Source organism: Dunckerocampus dactyliophorus, chromosome 5 (assembly GCF_027744805.1).
Source record: "Dunckerocampus dactyliophorus isolate RoL2022-P2 chromosome 5, RoL_Ddac_1.1, whole genome shotgun sequence".
In the NCBI taxonomy this organism is placed as follows: domain Eukaryota; kingdom Metazoa; phylum Chordata; class Actinopteri; order Syngnathiformes; family Syngnathidae; genus Dunckerocampus; species Dunckerocampus dactyliophorus.
The window spans coordinates 10358457-10373213 of NC_072823.1; the positions used below are offsets into that span (position 1 = coordinate 10358457).

Here is a 14757-nt window from a genome sequence, read left to right on the forward strand (position 1 = left end):
GTACGCCATTATATCTTAGCTCCAATTCCTCTTTCTCTTTAAACTGGTACATTCAATTAATTGCATGATATGAGCACATACTGTACATGCATTGAGAAACTAAGGGTAGTGCATGAGCTAACAAGGAACTATTCATATCATTGCATATTTGTCATTAAAAGTCCATATAACTTATTGGTATTACTGAACTGTAGGATTGTTTCAGTGAAAAGCATTTTGCAGAAAATAGAGGGCTACATGCATGAAATGTACAAAAACATTATAGAAATAAAAGGGGCATACTGTGTGGCTGTCTGACCATCACCAGATTTGAAAAAAAAAACATTCAAATGTGCATAAAATATCGTTTTGTATTATTTGCTGGGGTTAAACCCAAAACCTCATAATAATGGTTGTCTCTTCAGTTGCTTCAATATGTCATAGGCATGGAAAGCAGAAAAGTAGGTCAGATTGAAGTTCTCTAGAAATGACTTTTTGGTGCTAAACCGTAGCTTTCATCTGGTCTGACCTCAAAAAAAGGAGCAGCAATGGTGGCCAAAGTAAACTGAGACCTGAGAAGCAGTGTCTGGGATGCCTGAGGAAAAGCAACAAGCGTCACTGTGCCCAATGTTAAATGTCTAACGACTGACCCGCTAATTCATGATATTCTTCCATGATCTAAGCATAAACACTATAATATTGTGTCTCTGTACTAAAGGAGTCTGTGAATCATTTACCGACAGTCATCTTTTTGGAGACGTGCGTTGTATTTTTCTCATCCTTTACTGTTGTTTGCCTCATCATTAAAAACTGAGTGATTTATGTGAGGACTTGAGCATGTGCCGTACATATAATTTGTTTATGTTTTGTCATGATTAAGAAATTTTAGGGAGGGTTAAACTTTGACAATATGAATTTGCCAATATTTGATGGGCCTAGCAAACACCATTGTAACATGGTGCAATAGTGCTCTCTGCTGGTTGAAATGAGGAGGGAAAAGTGCCCTTCACACAGGAAAGTTGTGTAAAACATTAATTCCAAAACATGCACTAAAAAAATTGTCTCTGTTTTTGTAAGCTAGTAACACTCCTGACTAACACAAGCTGTTCTAATGAATGTTCTTATGCTTCTTTGACTTACCATCTGATTTTATGTGTTTTCTCAGGTTGGATTTGCTGGGATGCCAGACTATCAATTCACAATGACAATCAAGAGATGAGCATGCAACAAGCAGCCCTGTCCTTCTGTTTTCTGCCACTGGACGTTTGCTGATTCATGCAATCCAGAAGACGATGCCTCAGTCACCCAGACAACTCTTCTGAAAAGCAGACCTACACAGCACTCACTGTGCACCATGGCAGGAGAGACTCAGCGAATGCAGGCTGTCAAAGAGCTGGGCGCTGAGTCCAAACTGCAGGATGAGGGGACAGCGGTGGAACAACAGAGTGACAAAACCACAAAGGAGTCTTCAGAGCACTTTTCAAGCACAGACACTGATGCCAGAGCCAGCAGCAGAGGGCCCAAGCTTGACAAAATAAAGAAGGAGCGGGGCGGTACACACCAGCGTGAGGCTGTAATTCGGCCACAACAGACGGGCAAGATTGACTTCAGATCATTACAGAACAGATCAAAGTTTGCCACTGACAGGACTTGGTCCAGTGGCAAAGGGAGTCCCCAATCACCAAGTGGAAAGGGGCGCGGCAGAGAGAAAAGCAAGCGGTCTGGAAAGGCTGAGCGTGGCAACCCACAGCACCTGTACAGTCTCAGCATTACAAACCCACGCTCCAACCTCAACATTGGGATTGCCTACCCACAGCAGAAGGTTTCACCAGCAACAAAACTGGACACCGGCCGTGGCCTACTCTCGGGCAGCTACAGATTCCACACTCCCAGCATACCAGAGAGAGAGGTTGACATACAGCAAGAAGAGCTGAACTACAGCCGCTGTTTCCAGGAGGCCTCCTCAAACCTTACCTCTCCAAGCTATACCTCACAGGCACTGGGCTCTTCAAGTGGGACATTGTCCCACCAGCATCTCTCCCTGTCACAGAAACAGCAGCCTGCCACAATGGAGAACAGCAATGCACAGTCAGGCAGTCAGCTGATATTGACTGACTTTCAGCTGAATGCCTCTACTGCATGGCAGTCTCCTGAGAGAACATTTAATGGTGCTAACTATGCCTCATCACAAAAATCCACTGCTCATACAGACGCCAACAAGACAAATACCATTGTGCCTGGTTCATTTCAATACGGATATAATTTTCTGGAAGAGTCAACCTCTGACTCTTTTCCTTGTGAACAGAACCCACAATCCCAAGACTTTACAGACTCCTCCCACAGTTCTGTTCATGGGACTCATAATTCATTTTCCTTTTTGCCTGTAGAGGGGCCAAACGTTGCTCAAAACAGCATGAAATTCAGTAATGAACAGCAGCCGGAGTCCAGAAGCTCTTATCCTCACACCCAGCAGTCACAGTTTATCCAGGGGGCGGCCTCCATTCAATGTCCGAGGAATCTGAGTGAGGACTCGGCCAGCAGTGACAGCTCCACCGTTTCCATCTCTCAGCAGTCAGATCATGGGAAGTCTGCCCTGCCAGAAAGCACAGACAATGTCGGACAGGTCGATGGTAAAGATTCAGCCATCACCACAGGTATTAAAAGGAACTGTCAGCCGAAAGACACGACTGCCAACCAAAGAACACACATCCAAGCAAGTGTGCACCACACAAGAAATATTTCACACTCTCAAGGCACACAAATGCACTTTCTTAACAAAACCTTAAACAATTCTACCGTTAATCATGTTCACACAGGCTCAGTGCAATTTGATAAAAACATCAATCATAAGGTTTTAAATGGGTTAACGCACTCCTGGGAGGGGCCTAGTAAGACATTTTTACCAGTGGCACAAAACACAATTCAGTACAGTGATTTGGCTGACAAGTTTCAGTTTCAGCACCAGTCGGCACCTGACAAAAGGATACATTTATCTAAAGACAACAGAGTGCCGTGGCAGCAGATTCGGCCAGCCACTTCCAACCAAAATCAGTTATCGAGACAAATCAGTAATCAAAAACTGTCTTACATTGCAGCGCCTTCTGAGTGGCAGGATGATTGTAAATCACAAAAAAATAGTTCCCTGAAAACCACCGGTTCTTTTCCAAACAGCAGAAGTAGCGAAGGCTTTTGTAACCAAAGACAGGAGGCTGTCAAACAGGTCTCAACATTCAAAGTAGAGATGAGCCATGCACAGCTATGTGAGTCCAAAAATAAGGCTATATATTTTGGGCTCAACCAGTCCATCCCAGTATCATCTTCCAGAAGCTACAGCTATCCACCATTACAAGTGCCACCCATGGGTCTTATGATGGTTTCACCCTATGAATCGCCTTTACCCTCCCCATCTCATACCCCTGCATCCAGTAGTACTTGCTCTTCGCTCTCCCCAGCATCCACCAGCCCAGTCAACAACACTTCTGAGGATAGCCAAATGTCAAAGTCAGGAGCCTCCCTCCCTTTTTATCAACAGCCAGCGCAGTCCAAAACCCAGTTACCACCCGATCACCTAAACACTCACCCTCATCAGTTTCATGCTGAAGCTCAGAGAAACCTTCCCTATGCACCAGACCGAGACAAGGACAACATGATGAGCTACCTTCAGAGCAACACACACCCAAAGACAATCATGGATGGGAGCAAAGGTTACATGGACAATTTTGGGATGGAGCATCATCAGCCTCCTCCCCCTTACTCTGCACATCAGCTGTTTGCCACTTCATTAGCCAATGCTAATCTTGACCAGTTAGATGTGCTTCTAACTTGTAAGCAGTGTGATCAGAACTTCAACAATGTTGCTTCATTTCTAGGACACAAGCAATACTGTACACAGCCAAACGTTCCAAAGATAGAAGACAGCAGGAAGTTCCACACAGAACCAACAAAAGCAGTGTCATCTGCATCAAATGTTTCGATGTCAAAATGCCCTTCTGACCTTCATCTTTCTCTGTTGGGCCTTAACAAGAACGGAGAGCTTATATCTGACAGTGAAGCAAAAGCTGACTGCAGGGATGATCCGATGAAACTTAACTTGTTCTCGGGTTCTGGCAACCTCCCTGTTCCTCTCCCTGAGCTGGAAATGGAGGATGCGAAGTTAGACAGCTTAATTACAGAAGCTCTTAATGGGCTTGGCTATCAGTCAGACAATGCAGAGATAGACAGCAGCTTTATTGATGCGTTTGTTGATGACGACCTCAACACTGTGAAAGCAACAAACAAACAGTGTCTGAAAACAAAAGAATCTGTCTTATTTGAGAACAAAGCAGCAGGTGACAGCGGGTCTTCCACGCAGGAGAAGTATTTTTACAACTCCAATCGTGACAGCCCTAAGAGAAATAAGCCATACAGCGACAACAAATTTGAGAAAACAACTCTGAGTTTTGAGCACGATAAGAAAACAAACATGAAAAAAGAGACATCTCCTAAAAATCCCAAAACCGCCTCAAGGGAAAAGATGAGGGAACAAGAGAGCAAAGTGAAGGAGGCAAGAAAACCGTGCAAGAGTGAAGATGAAAGCACGGGTGCCCCAAGATTTCTCCTATCCAGCAAGTTCTCTGAGCGCTGTGCTGTTAAAAGCTTTCAGGACAATTCGGCACCCATGCAGACCTCCACATCTCCAACCTCAAGGACTACAGTGAAAGAGAGCAAGCGGAGAAGCACTGGGGGCGGCACATGGAGCAAAGAACTTATACATAAAATAGTTCAACAAAAAAATAAGCTCCATAAGCTTCATGTTAAAGGTAGCAAAAACCTGCAGTTTTCCTTGGTGATGGAAAGGCTGACCCCGACTGTGCAGAACCCAGCATTCGGAGAGTATGACTATGTTTCAGACACAGATGATGAGTGTGAGCCCGTTAAGATAGCAAGCCAAGGCCGACTCAACCAAAGCAGTCGTTGTAAATACACATACACTAAAGAGTGCAAATGGCGAGCTAGGAGTGAGAGGGACCAAGCAGCATGGAGACATGAATCAAAAGAGTGTTTCGAGGTGAAAAAAAGTGAAGAGATTTCTCTTTCACCTGAAAAACACAGTTCCCAAAGACACAAAAGGAGGGGGAGCAGGTCATCCACAAGCAGTGAACTCAGCACATCTGTGAGTGTTTCAAGCGACAGCATGAACAGCCCTAAGAGCACTGATCGCATTGAATCGGACTGTGAGAAGAAGGCGGACATTAAAAAGAAAGACTCTCCAGAGTGGAAAAGCAATGAAAGTTGCTCCCCACAGAAGTCATGCAAAGAGACTGGCACGCTAGCACTGACATTCACTAAATCAGTGAAGATGTGTAATCCAGACAAAGCCAATATCTTTGGTAACAAAGATGGCACAGAAAATCCAACACAGTCCATTCCAAATACAGAAATTGTTGATCCGATGCCATCCGCAGCAGTGACAGCCTTTGAAAAAAAATCATACAGCAAATCAAGAGAGACGATTTCTCAGAGCAAAGAAAATACAGCCGCTTTGTGTGAAAACGCACTAGAAAGCACAGACAATCTGTGCCACAAAGAACAAGAACACAGCAAGTCATTACAGTTTCATTCACACTCCCCCACTAGCAACAAAGAAACAGATTCCAATATTGACAAAGGCACAAAGGTGAAAAGAAAACAGAGGCCCCACTCCACACAGTCAGAAGTATCGGGAAACACTACATTTAAAGAACAGAGCAACAGTGTCTGTTTGGCAAAAGAAGCTATTACTTTAGTCAATGAGCTAGACACACACAAGTCTGCTTCTCTTTGCACCAGCCTGATGGATGAAGTGTGCCTTTCGCCAAGTCAAAGCCAAGTTCCCTTGATACAAAAAGACACACTCCACCTCATGCCCTACACCCTGGACCAGGACCAGGGGCTCATGAAGTCTCCTCTTACATTTGACACATCGTCAATGTTTGGGGACCTTGCAGCATTCGACAATGGCCTATATTCCGACATGCCAAAAGAGGGTTTCCATTCATTAGAGAACACAGTTGACAAAAAGGAAGAGTTTGTGTCCTCGTTTTCTCCTTTTCTGGAGCAAAGAGACTGGAACCTTATAGTAAGCCCGGTGTTACCAGATGATATTTCTCAGTACAAAGGCAATTTTGATAAGCCAAATGAAAAGAAACCAGATTACAGTGATGTGCCTTTGTCTTTGCCAGAAAAAATAATTGACTACAGTGCAAATCTGAACGGCTGTGCCTCAGAGGATGAGTTAGAAATAAAGCGAATTGTGAATGAGCTTGAAAGCCAGCTGCAGACGACTAAGATGGAAACTCCACTCACACAAGAGGACCCGAAGCAGCTGCAAATGAGCAAATTCTCACCTTTACGGCTGAGTGAAGAGTCAGAGAGTGATACCACAGATGCTCCAGTGACTTCAGAGCCTTTCACTGAACCAGAACTTCCATGGAGCAGTCCATTCCAGTTTGACCTTGTGGACAGACACCACCGTCCACACAGTGCTATTCACAGTGAGGCTGGGGCCCTTGAGCATTACACTGAAACGGAGGCTGATGCTTCAAATACAATAATTCCAACCTCAGAGCTCCACAATGACCGCAAGCCAGATGAGAGAAATAGTGAAAAGGAGATTGCAAGTGAAACAAAAGATGATGTCTTAGAACAGACTCAATACACAGAAAACCTGATGAAAAGCCTGGAAGTCATGTCTGATTCCCTATTCAAAAATGAAGCCATTATATCGGAACACAGAGAGCCAAATGTCACCTCTCCCACAAGTCCACAACAAGAAAGCGAGTGTCGGGCTCGTGGTGATCCAGATGAGAGAGAGAATCACAATGAAAAGAAGGCAATTAGTGGGAAACAGAATATATTTTCACCTTCAAATATCAAGGAGCAGAAGAACAATATTGAATTCATTCTGAAAGAGTCACAGTCATCTCTCCCTCACAGTTCAGACCACACAATTGATGTACACCAGCAGATTTCGTCAAAGCCAAGCGAGGTGCCAGAAAACGATATTAACAAGACTGAGATGGAATTCATTTCAGATGGGCGTGTACCTGAGGCGAGTAAGCTGATTGAATCTTCTCATTGCTCAAGTGTAGTGGATTCGCATGCAGATGAAGACACTAACACAGACACAACTGTGACTGCCTTGCATAAAAACTGTGACAGCCCTCCACATTTGACAAATAGTTATGAGGACGCAGAGGCAAACAGGAGCGACCAACCTTTGTCTGTAGACATTTGCAAGTCAACAAGAGATGTGGTGAAAACGGGAGAGCAATCCACTGATAGCCACTTGGATCTTAAAAATATTGATTTATTGAAATGTGAGCAGTATGAAAGTACCAGCAAGAACAGACATTGTTTAGTTAAGGATCACACTGTAGGTCCAAAGCCTGACTTATTAGTGGACATTGTCACCATAGACAAGCCCTGCAGCCCAATTCTGGTCGAAAGCAACACAGAAAGTACCAGGAAATGCTTAACCTTTCAAGACAACCAATCAATAGGACAAAACAGTCTGTTGGTCCTTACGCAGATGGAAAGCATCAATGATGTTGATGCTAAAAGTTACCCATGCAAAGCTCCTCAGCTGAATGACTCATTGACAACTGAACCAAGTCTTGCCTTTAATACCATTCATAAGCAAGAGGACATTTTAAATGTTCAGGACATTAGAGAAGATCTCCCTGTGGACTTTATGGCAAGCCACCAGAATTCACCATGCAGAGAGCATGTGGAGGGAGATCAGTGTAGCTTTCTACACACCTATTCACCAGCCATCCCTCTTTTAGCAACACAGCCGGAAATGGACAAAGAAGAAAGCACACAACAAAGTAAATTTAATAGCTGTGTTGACCCAAGTTCACATCAAAGAACAAGATCACCTGATACCAAGCCTGAATACCAAAAAGAGGACTGTGATGAAACCATGAACACAGAAGCGGAAATAGAGTATTCTTTGATTATCCCTCCACACCTGGAGCTGCCCAGTTCTGACACCAGCATACACTCTCCACTTCCTGTGTCCTGCACAGTAGAGCCAGCGGTGCTATCAGAGGGCCTCGACAAAAGTGATCCATCATATGGTTTTAAGCTCAGTCCTCTGAACAACGAAAGCAACTCAGACGAACCTCCACAACTGACGCAATATGACTACATACCAATCTGCAATACAGTGGATGTACCGGTCATTGACACATCAATGCATGGCAGTCTAAAATATACATGTTTTTCATTGGGTCTTGCAGCTGAATCCCAGGGCACCAATTCCTCTGCTGATAATGTAAATGAGGATATGAAGGTTAAGACCGATCCAGATAACTCTATCAAGCTGCCTATGCTTAGAAAGGTTGAATCATCATCATTTGCAGTGGCAGAGAGCAGTCCACTTGGACCACAAGACATTTCAGGTTGTCTCACTCCTCAGCCACCCATCCTCTGTGAAAGTGGACCAGTAACAGATCCGGGAGAGTGTTTGAAAACAGTAACATCACCAAAAACGGGTCAGAACAACTCTCAGCAGGGCAAAGTGCTCTGTGAAATCTGCTTAATGTGTTTCAGGACTGTGCCAGGTTTGAAGAGACATAAGGCCATGAAACATGTGGTCAGAAATGAAAAACCCGTTGGCCCACATAGCACAACAGTGTGCCATCAGGGGATGTCGCTTATTTGTGAAGCATCAGAAGAGGGAGAGAAGGAACATAAAGATGATTCACAGCCCTACCGGACCAAAATAGATGAGATGACGGAGACAAATAGCTCCCTAATATTGAAAGCATCAGAGACTGAGTCAAACACAGAGGAAATGGCAGCTGAGAAAAGTGCAGTGGCAGAGGATGAAATAGGCAATGGAAAGTCTGTGCTGCTAACCAAAACAAAAAAGAACAGCAAAGCTCGAAAGAACAAAAATAACGTGGAAAACTCAAAGCTTGACCCGTTCTCTGATGAGCTTTTGAATATATTAAAAACAGACCTCCTTCAGGCTATAACTCCCGATTTTAAACGCAATGAGTTGCAAGAACAAGAGCAGCCTGAAAGAGATGGAACTGAAACAGAAAAAACACTTCACTGTCTGACTTCAAACACTGGCATGGAGAAGACATCCAAATCACCAACTGGAGAGATCAATGTTCCCAGTGAAACTGCAGGATTCAATCGACTCACAGATACAGATGAGATCATATGCGAAGGCCTGACTGAGGAGGTGAAAGGAGAAGGACTTACAAGTAATAATGTGGAAAAGACTACATCTGTAGAGGGGATCACCACAGAACACAACAGTTCCAGACAGAGTTTGTGTGCTGCGGAAGAGGCCAATGAACATGGACACTCAGAGAAGAGCCTTGCCCAAGAGATTTTCAGAAAAGCTGCAGTCGAGGTCAAGTGTGAGCTAAACGGCGTCTCTTCAGACCAGCAACATCCTCTCACTAGTTTGTCCCCGCCTCCTCGCACTCCTTCCGGCGTAAGTCCTGATCTGAAGGCTTTACTGGACGACGACACCATCTTCTCACAGTTATTTCCCAGAGATGAAGACGCAAAGAGGAAAAAGTGCCCGAGGGTGTACGGCAAAAGAAATAAAAGACAGAAACTTTCGTCTGATTCAGGTGTCACTCAGGACTGCACCCCTCCAACGGAGGCATTTGCACAAGATAAAACGTTCCACATAGAAAGCCAAGATGACAAAGCATTTGGTGACAACCAAACTAACTCCTGTGAATATGCGACCATATCAATTGATGATACCATCATGTTGAATATGTGCCATAACAGTGCACTGAAGGTCCCTGATGTCAAGCCAGCGTCAGATGGTAGACCAAGTGTTCAAGAGGAGATCCGCGACAACACACAAGAGGTCAGCCACAACCCTTTGAATCCATTTCAAAGCACTGTTGATAAAACATCCATCGAGTGGAATGGCTTTAATGAGGAGCCGATAGTGACCTCTGACACTGTCACCTGTAAAGCAGATGCGGCAATCCCACCTGGCGCTCTCCCCACACAAGGTGATGTCTACACAGTGGAGCAGAGTGTCACAGACAGTGGACACAGCATTGACATTCAAAACATCAACACCACATTTCAGCTTCCTGAAATTCAGTTCTTTGACTCCAACAAAGATGTGTCCATGGCTCCTCCTCCTGCAAGCACTGACATGGAAAACAAGGATGATGAAAAGTCTAAAAAGCTTACGGATCGGCGAGGCCGAAAACGACAGGAAGGTGTAATAAAAGTCAAAGATAAGCAGTACAAATGCAAAGTGTGCTTCACTTGGTTCCTCACTCTTGGCGAGCTGAACTTTCACAAGCTGTCTCACAACCCATCCCCACCTCCAACCTGCTACATGTGTGTCCAGCGTAAGTTCAGCTCCAGGGAGCAGTTGAGAGACCATCTGTGGGAGAAACATGCCAAGAACAAGACAGGGATTTGGACTTGCGGAATGTGCTTGAAGGAGATTTCCGATGTGTGGATGTATAATGAGCATTTACGAGAGCATGCCACTCAGTTTGCCCGCAGGGGTCAGTCTCAGGGCTCAATGTTGGCCATACCAGGCTGCTTCATGCAGGAGACGGCCGTCAAAAACTTCATCACCTCCATCATGCAGCACCGGCCCAGCAAAGCCAACAGAGAGTCCAGCAAAGCCACTAAAGAACAAGAGCAAGCATTCGCTGCAGACGGCATTTCGGAAGAGGGGAAAACCTCAGATGAGGCTGAGCGAAGGCTTAACAAACCTAAAAGCAGCACTGGAAGAGGCGGCAGCAAGAATACACTGACCCCACTGGAGGTCCTCCACAAAACAGAAGCACCGAAAAATGTGGAGATGCATCCAAACTGCAAGGACCCCTCCAGAGACTGTCACCACTGTGGGAAGCGGTTCCCCAAACCGTTCAAACTTCAGCGACATCTGGTGGTCCACAATTTGGAGAAGATTTTCCTGTGTCATAAATGTCCAGTCTCCTATCAGGAGGCCCAGGACCTCAAAGAGCATCTAAAGAGAGCACATGCGGAGGCGGGCGAGGTGGAGTCCAAACACACCACCCTCTACACCTGCGAGCTCTGTGCTGATGTCATGCATGTGATTAAAAAGTCTTTCATCTGCAGCACCTGCAACTACACCTTCTCGAAGAAGGAGCAGTTTGATCGTCACATGGAAAAACACCTGTCAGGGGGGAACAAAATCTTCAAATTCAGAGGCGTTCACAGACCTGTCAAAACATCTTTGTCCAAAGAAGATGAATGTGATTCCCCTGCAAGTAAAAAAAGAAGAATTCTTTCTGACAGTCTGCAGGAGAACAGCACAGATAGCGGCATTGCCAGTGTGGGCTCGTTGCACCCCAACCAAGCCTCAGAGACACAGACTGCTAAAGTGTCCACGTTAGATGACTCCACACAGACCACCGCGTACAACTACCGCAGTGACACAAACAGTACAAATGTCAAGACTGAGGATATTGCTGAGGATTACTCTGTTCTACTTGTGGAGATCGAGAAATGTATTTCGATGGGCTCAAGTGAGTCGGCTGAGCCCAAGGAAGAGGAAATTGAGCAAACACCCGCAGTTAATCTTGACAAAGAAGGTAACGCAGAATCGACAGCTGAACCGTGTGATGTGAAAGAGGAGAAGGAGTCGGTGTGCATTCGAGTGGAGACCACCCAGTGGCCAGCATCCCAACAGAACAGTAGTGAGAGGGAGGAGACAACTAAAGCCAATGAGGACTCAGCAAGTGGTGACACAGGGAAAGGTGATTCACTTCCACCCACTAAAGACTCTTTGAGCAGCTTAAGAGAACAACAGGTCACTGCAAAGAGACCAGAGTCACAATTAGCAGCTGATGTGATCGAGCAGCAGAGGGAAGACGAGCGTCATCCACAGAGAGCTGTCAGCAAACAGCAAGCTTCCTTTAATGGTGCGGAACAGAAAGACAAAGCTTGCCCCATCAGGACAGGTGATAACAGCAAAAGCAACATCAAGGCGACAGAATCAGTGCAAGTCTTCCCCTCCAAGGCTTCCCCCAACACGTCAGCTTCAAATGAGGATAAAGAATCCCAGAGACCACAGAAGAAGAAAAAAGACATGAAATCCCCGCACAGCATGCAGAGACTTTCCTTCCCTGCAACTCAGGAGAACTTTGGCGTGGATTCTCAGGTCAAAAAGAAGTATCACCCCAGCAAGTGCTTCAATCCCTCTATGCAAAGAAAGTCCGAGGGCCCCAATGATTACGCTGTTCTAGCATCAGTGCGGGATGACGTTATGAGCAACAAACTAGTACCCAAGTGCAAGACCTCAACGTTAGGATTGCAGTTAAAAAGAAGTCTGCTTGATAGCTGTACACCAAAGAAAGCTGACATGGTAGCCCCTCTTAACAGGGAGTACAAAAGCAAAAAGGGACATGTGGGGAGGCCCCTGCACGCCTCCTTTTCCAAAGTGTCCTCTGTTCCCATGAACAATTCTTTGAACAAGTCCAGGCCAAAGCAAGGGGTGAGGTCAGTCGAGAGCCACTCCTTCAGGACAGCAGAGTCCCAAAACCACCTCCTAAGCCAGCTGTTTGGCCAGAAACTCACTAGCTTTAAGATTCCTTTAAGGAAGGACACGTCAGAATCTATTAACTGAGTGGAGATTGAGGGATCTGTGAATGAAAGACTTTACATTTCACAGTTCTTAAGGTTTTATACTTAATTCATGATGGTGAATGAGATTGCACAGCTCTTTTCTGTGAAATGTTATCTTAAATACTTACATAGTCACTTTATGTCTTCTTTGTACATGTGCTTTTTTTCACACAAATGTGAGGACAAATGGCAAATATGAATTTTGGTTCCAAAATTAATATGCTAGTCGAAAATTCTTTTTTTTTTTTTAATATTATCTGTTCCAGAGATTATATTTCAAATATCTATAGAAAAGAAAAGGAATACTTGAAAATTTAGTTGCATACATCCTTTGAAGACGTTCATCTTCATTTTGCATTCATAACATGGGCTTATCAGTGCAAGGCTTTCTTCCAAAGGATCAAATGATGTAATTATTGACCTGGACTCTTGTCTTTGTACATGCTTCCAATATATTATTGTTTCTAATTGTTAACTGCACTGCATTGACATTCATTATATTAACCTTTTGTATAAACATACATGGTGCTACATTGTGTTTTATTGTAATGTGAATGCCAACGTCCTCAGAAGGGAACACGAGACCTGTAGCAGTTACAGCACGTTGTGTGTTTACTGGTTCTCTGTCATTTATTCAAGATACTGTGTAACCATCAAGGGCTCCATCTGTAGGCTGGTCCAAGACAACATTAGGAAAGATTCCATTGTATAAACTCAGGTGCATACAAGGGCATCGCCGTCCTTCGACCTGTATTCGGAGTTCTTCCCATGCACTGATAATATCACTCACACACACTCACACACCACAACCATCTGTGTCTGCAACTCCAAACTGTTTCATACTGAAGAGTATTTACTTGGACAAAAAAAGGTGCTTTATCTTGTTTATACTGTATGTATCGTAATTTGTATGATATTGTAGGTAGATTATTGTCAGGTGTAATGCTTAATATTATCAAATTTTTATTTTAATAATGTGCAAAAGAATGACCAGAAAAGGGAAGTGCAGTCAGTGCCTCGTGCAAGCTGTAAAGTGGATCACTAAGTGCCTATTTTATAGTTGTCATTAAAGATCTGTATCGATCTCTCCTGGCTCTTTTTCTTCCGTTGTACATCAAAACTTGCATCCCTGCAGATGTACCTGTCACCGCCTGCATCAAACATGAAGCGTTGCTGGTGCCGGGAGGCAAAAACAGATGCATATACACACACACACACACAACAAAGATGTTTTTCCCACACAACTCTGACTGGTCACAAATGTATCTTTACTACAGGGAGACACAATTTATCCAAGCATATGTTCTCTGCAGCACACAGCGCGGAGACTTGGCTTGTGTTGTCCTCCCACCATGTGTAAAGTGGCTTCTGTTCCTACATGAGTATTTGTCAGCATCACATAGGAATAAAAAGCCATAGTACACACTGGCGTACACTGAAGAGAAGACGCATTCGGCCACTGAATGACGGAACCTTTGAAAAGGGGGCACGGGAGAGAGAAAGACAAAAGAAATGTATGAGTTCATACCGAAAATTCGAACAGTCTTTTGTACGTCTGACTGAAACTGAGAAATAACATCAATTGTTAATCAGTGAGTATTCAATTTGGTTTTAGTCATACAGAAGTAGTACACACATTTATCTGTGCACTCTAACATTCGTTTATTCATCAAGCTCATCTGACTGCGTGTCAGACCAAAAACATGCATGTTGGCTTAGTTGGAGATTCTAAATTGTCTGTAGGTGTGAATGTAAATGTGTAGTCAGCTGGGATAAACTCCAGCTCACCCTAATGGGAACAAGTGGCAGAGAAAATTGATTTACTGTAATTCTGAGCATGACGAGTATGAGAGAGAGAAAGACCTGTCTGCTTTGTCCATCGGCTCACTGACTTCAAATTCATGACAGCAGATCACCCTTGACTTCAGTTATGATAAAATAACATGAATCATAAGTAAGACTTTAAATAACACGGAAAAATATTCTTAGACATAGAAATTTCAGTCATTTTTCATGCCGCTTATTTTGTTCAGCATCCGGATTTGCTGTATTGTCTAGACCATCAGTGGCCAAATTGCAACCCAGGGGCCATTTTAAGTCCACGGCTCGTTCTTTTATTGACCCGCGGCCCGTTGTGGAAATAAAATGAAACAAAAA

The 14757-nt window shown here is 44.2% G+C and overlaps 1 protein-coding gene across 7 annotated transcripts in view; it reads left to right on the top strand.

Annotated features, from left to right (window-relative positions):
• Positions 1-14557, top strand: part of LOC129180923 (zinc finger protein 469) — a 217306-nt gene extending 202749 nt beyond the window's left edge. For all 7 annotated transcript variants that reach the window (XM_054775310.1, XM_054775313.1, XM_054775314.1 and 4 more), the window contains one exon: positions 1145-14557. In XM_054775310.1, coding sequence (XP_054631285.1) covers positions 1334-12601 — 11268 coding nt within the window. In that variant the 5' untranslated portion in view covers positions 1145-1333 and the 3' untranslated portion in view covers positions 12602-14557. The remainder of the gene's footprint in view (positions 1-1144) is intronic.
• Positions 14558-14757: the final 200 nt, after the last annotated feature.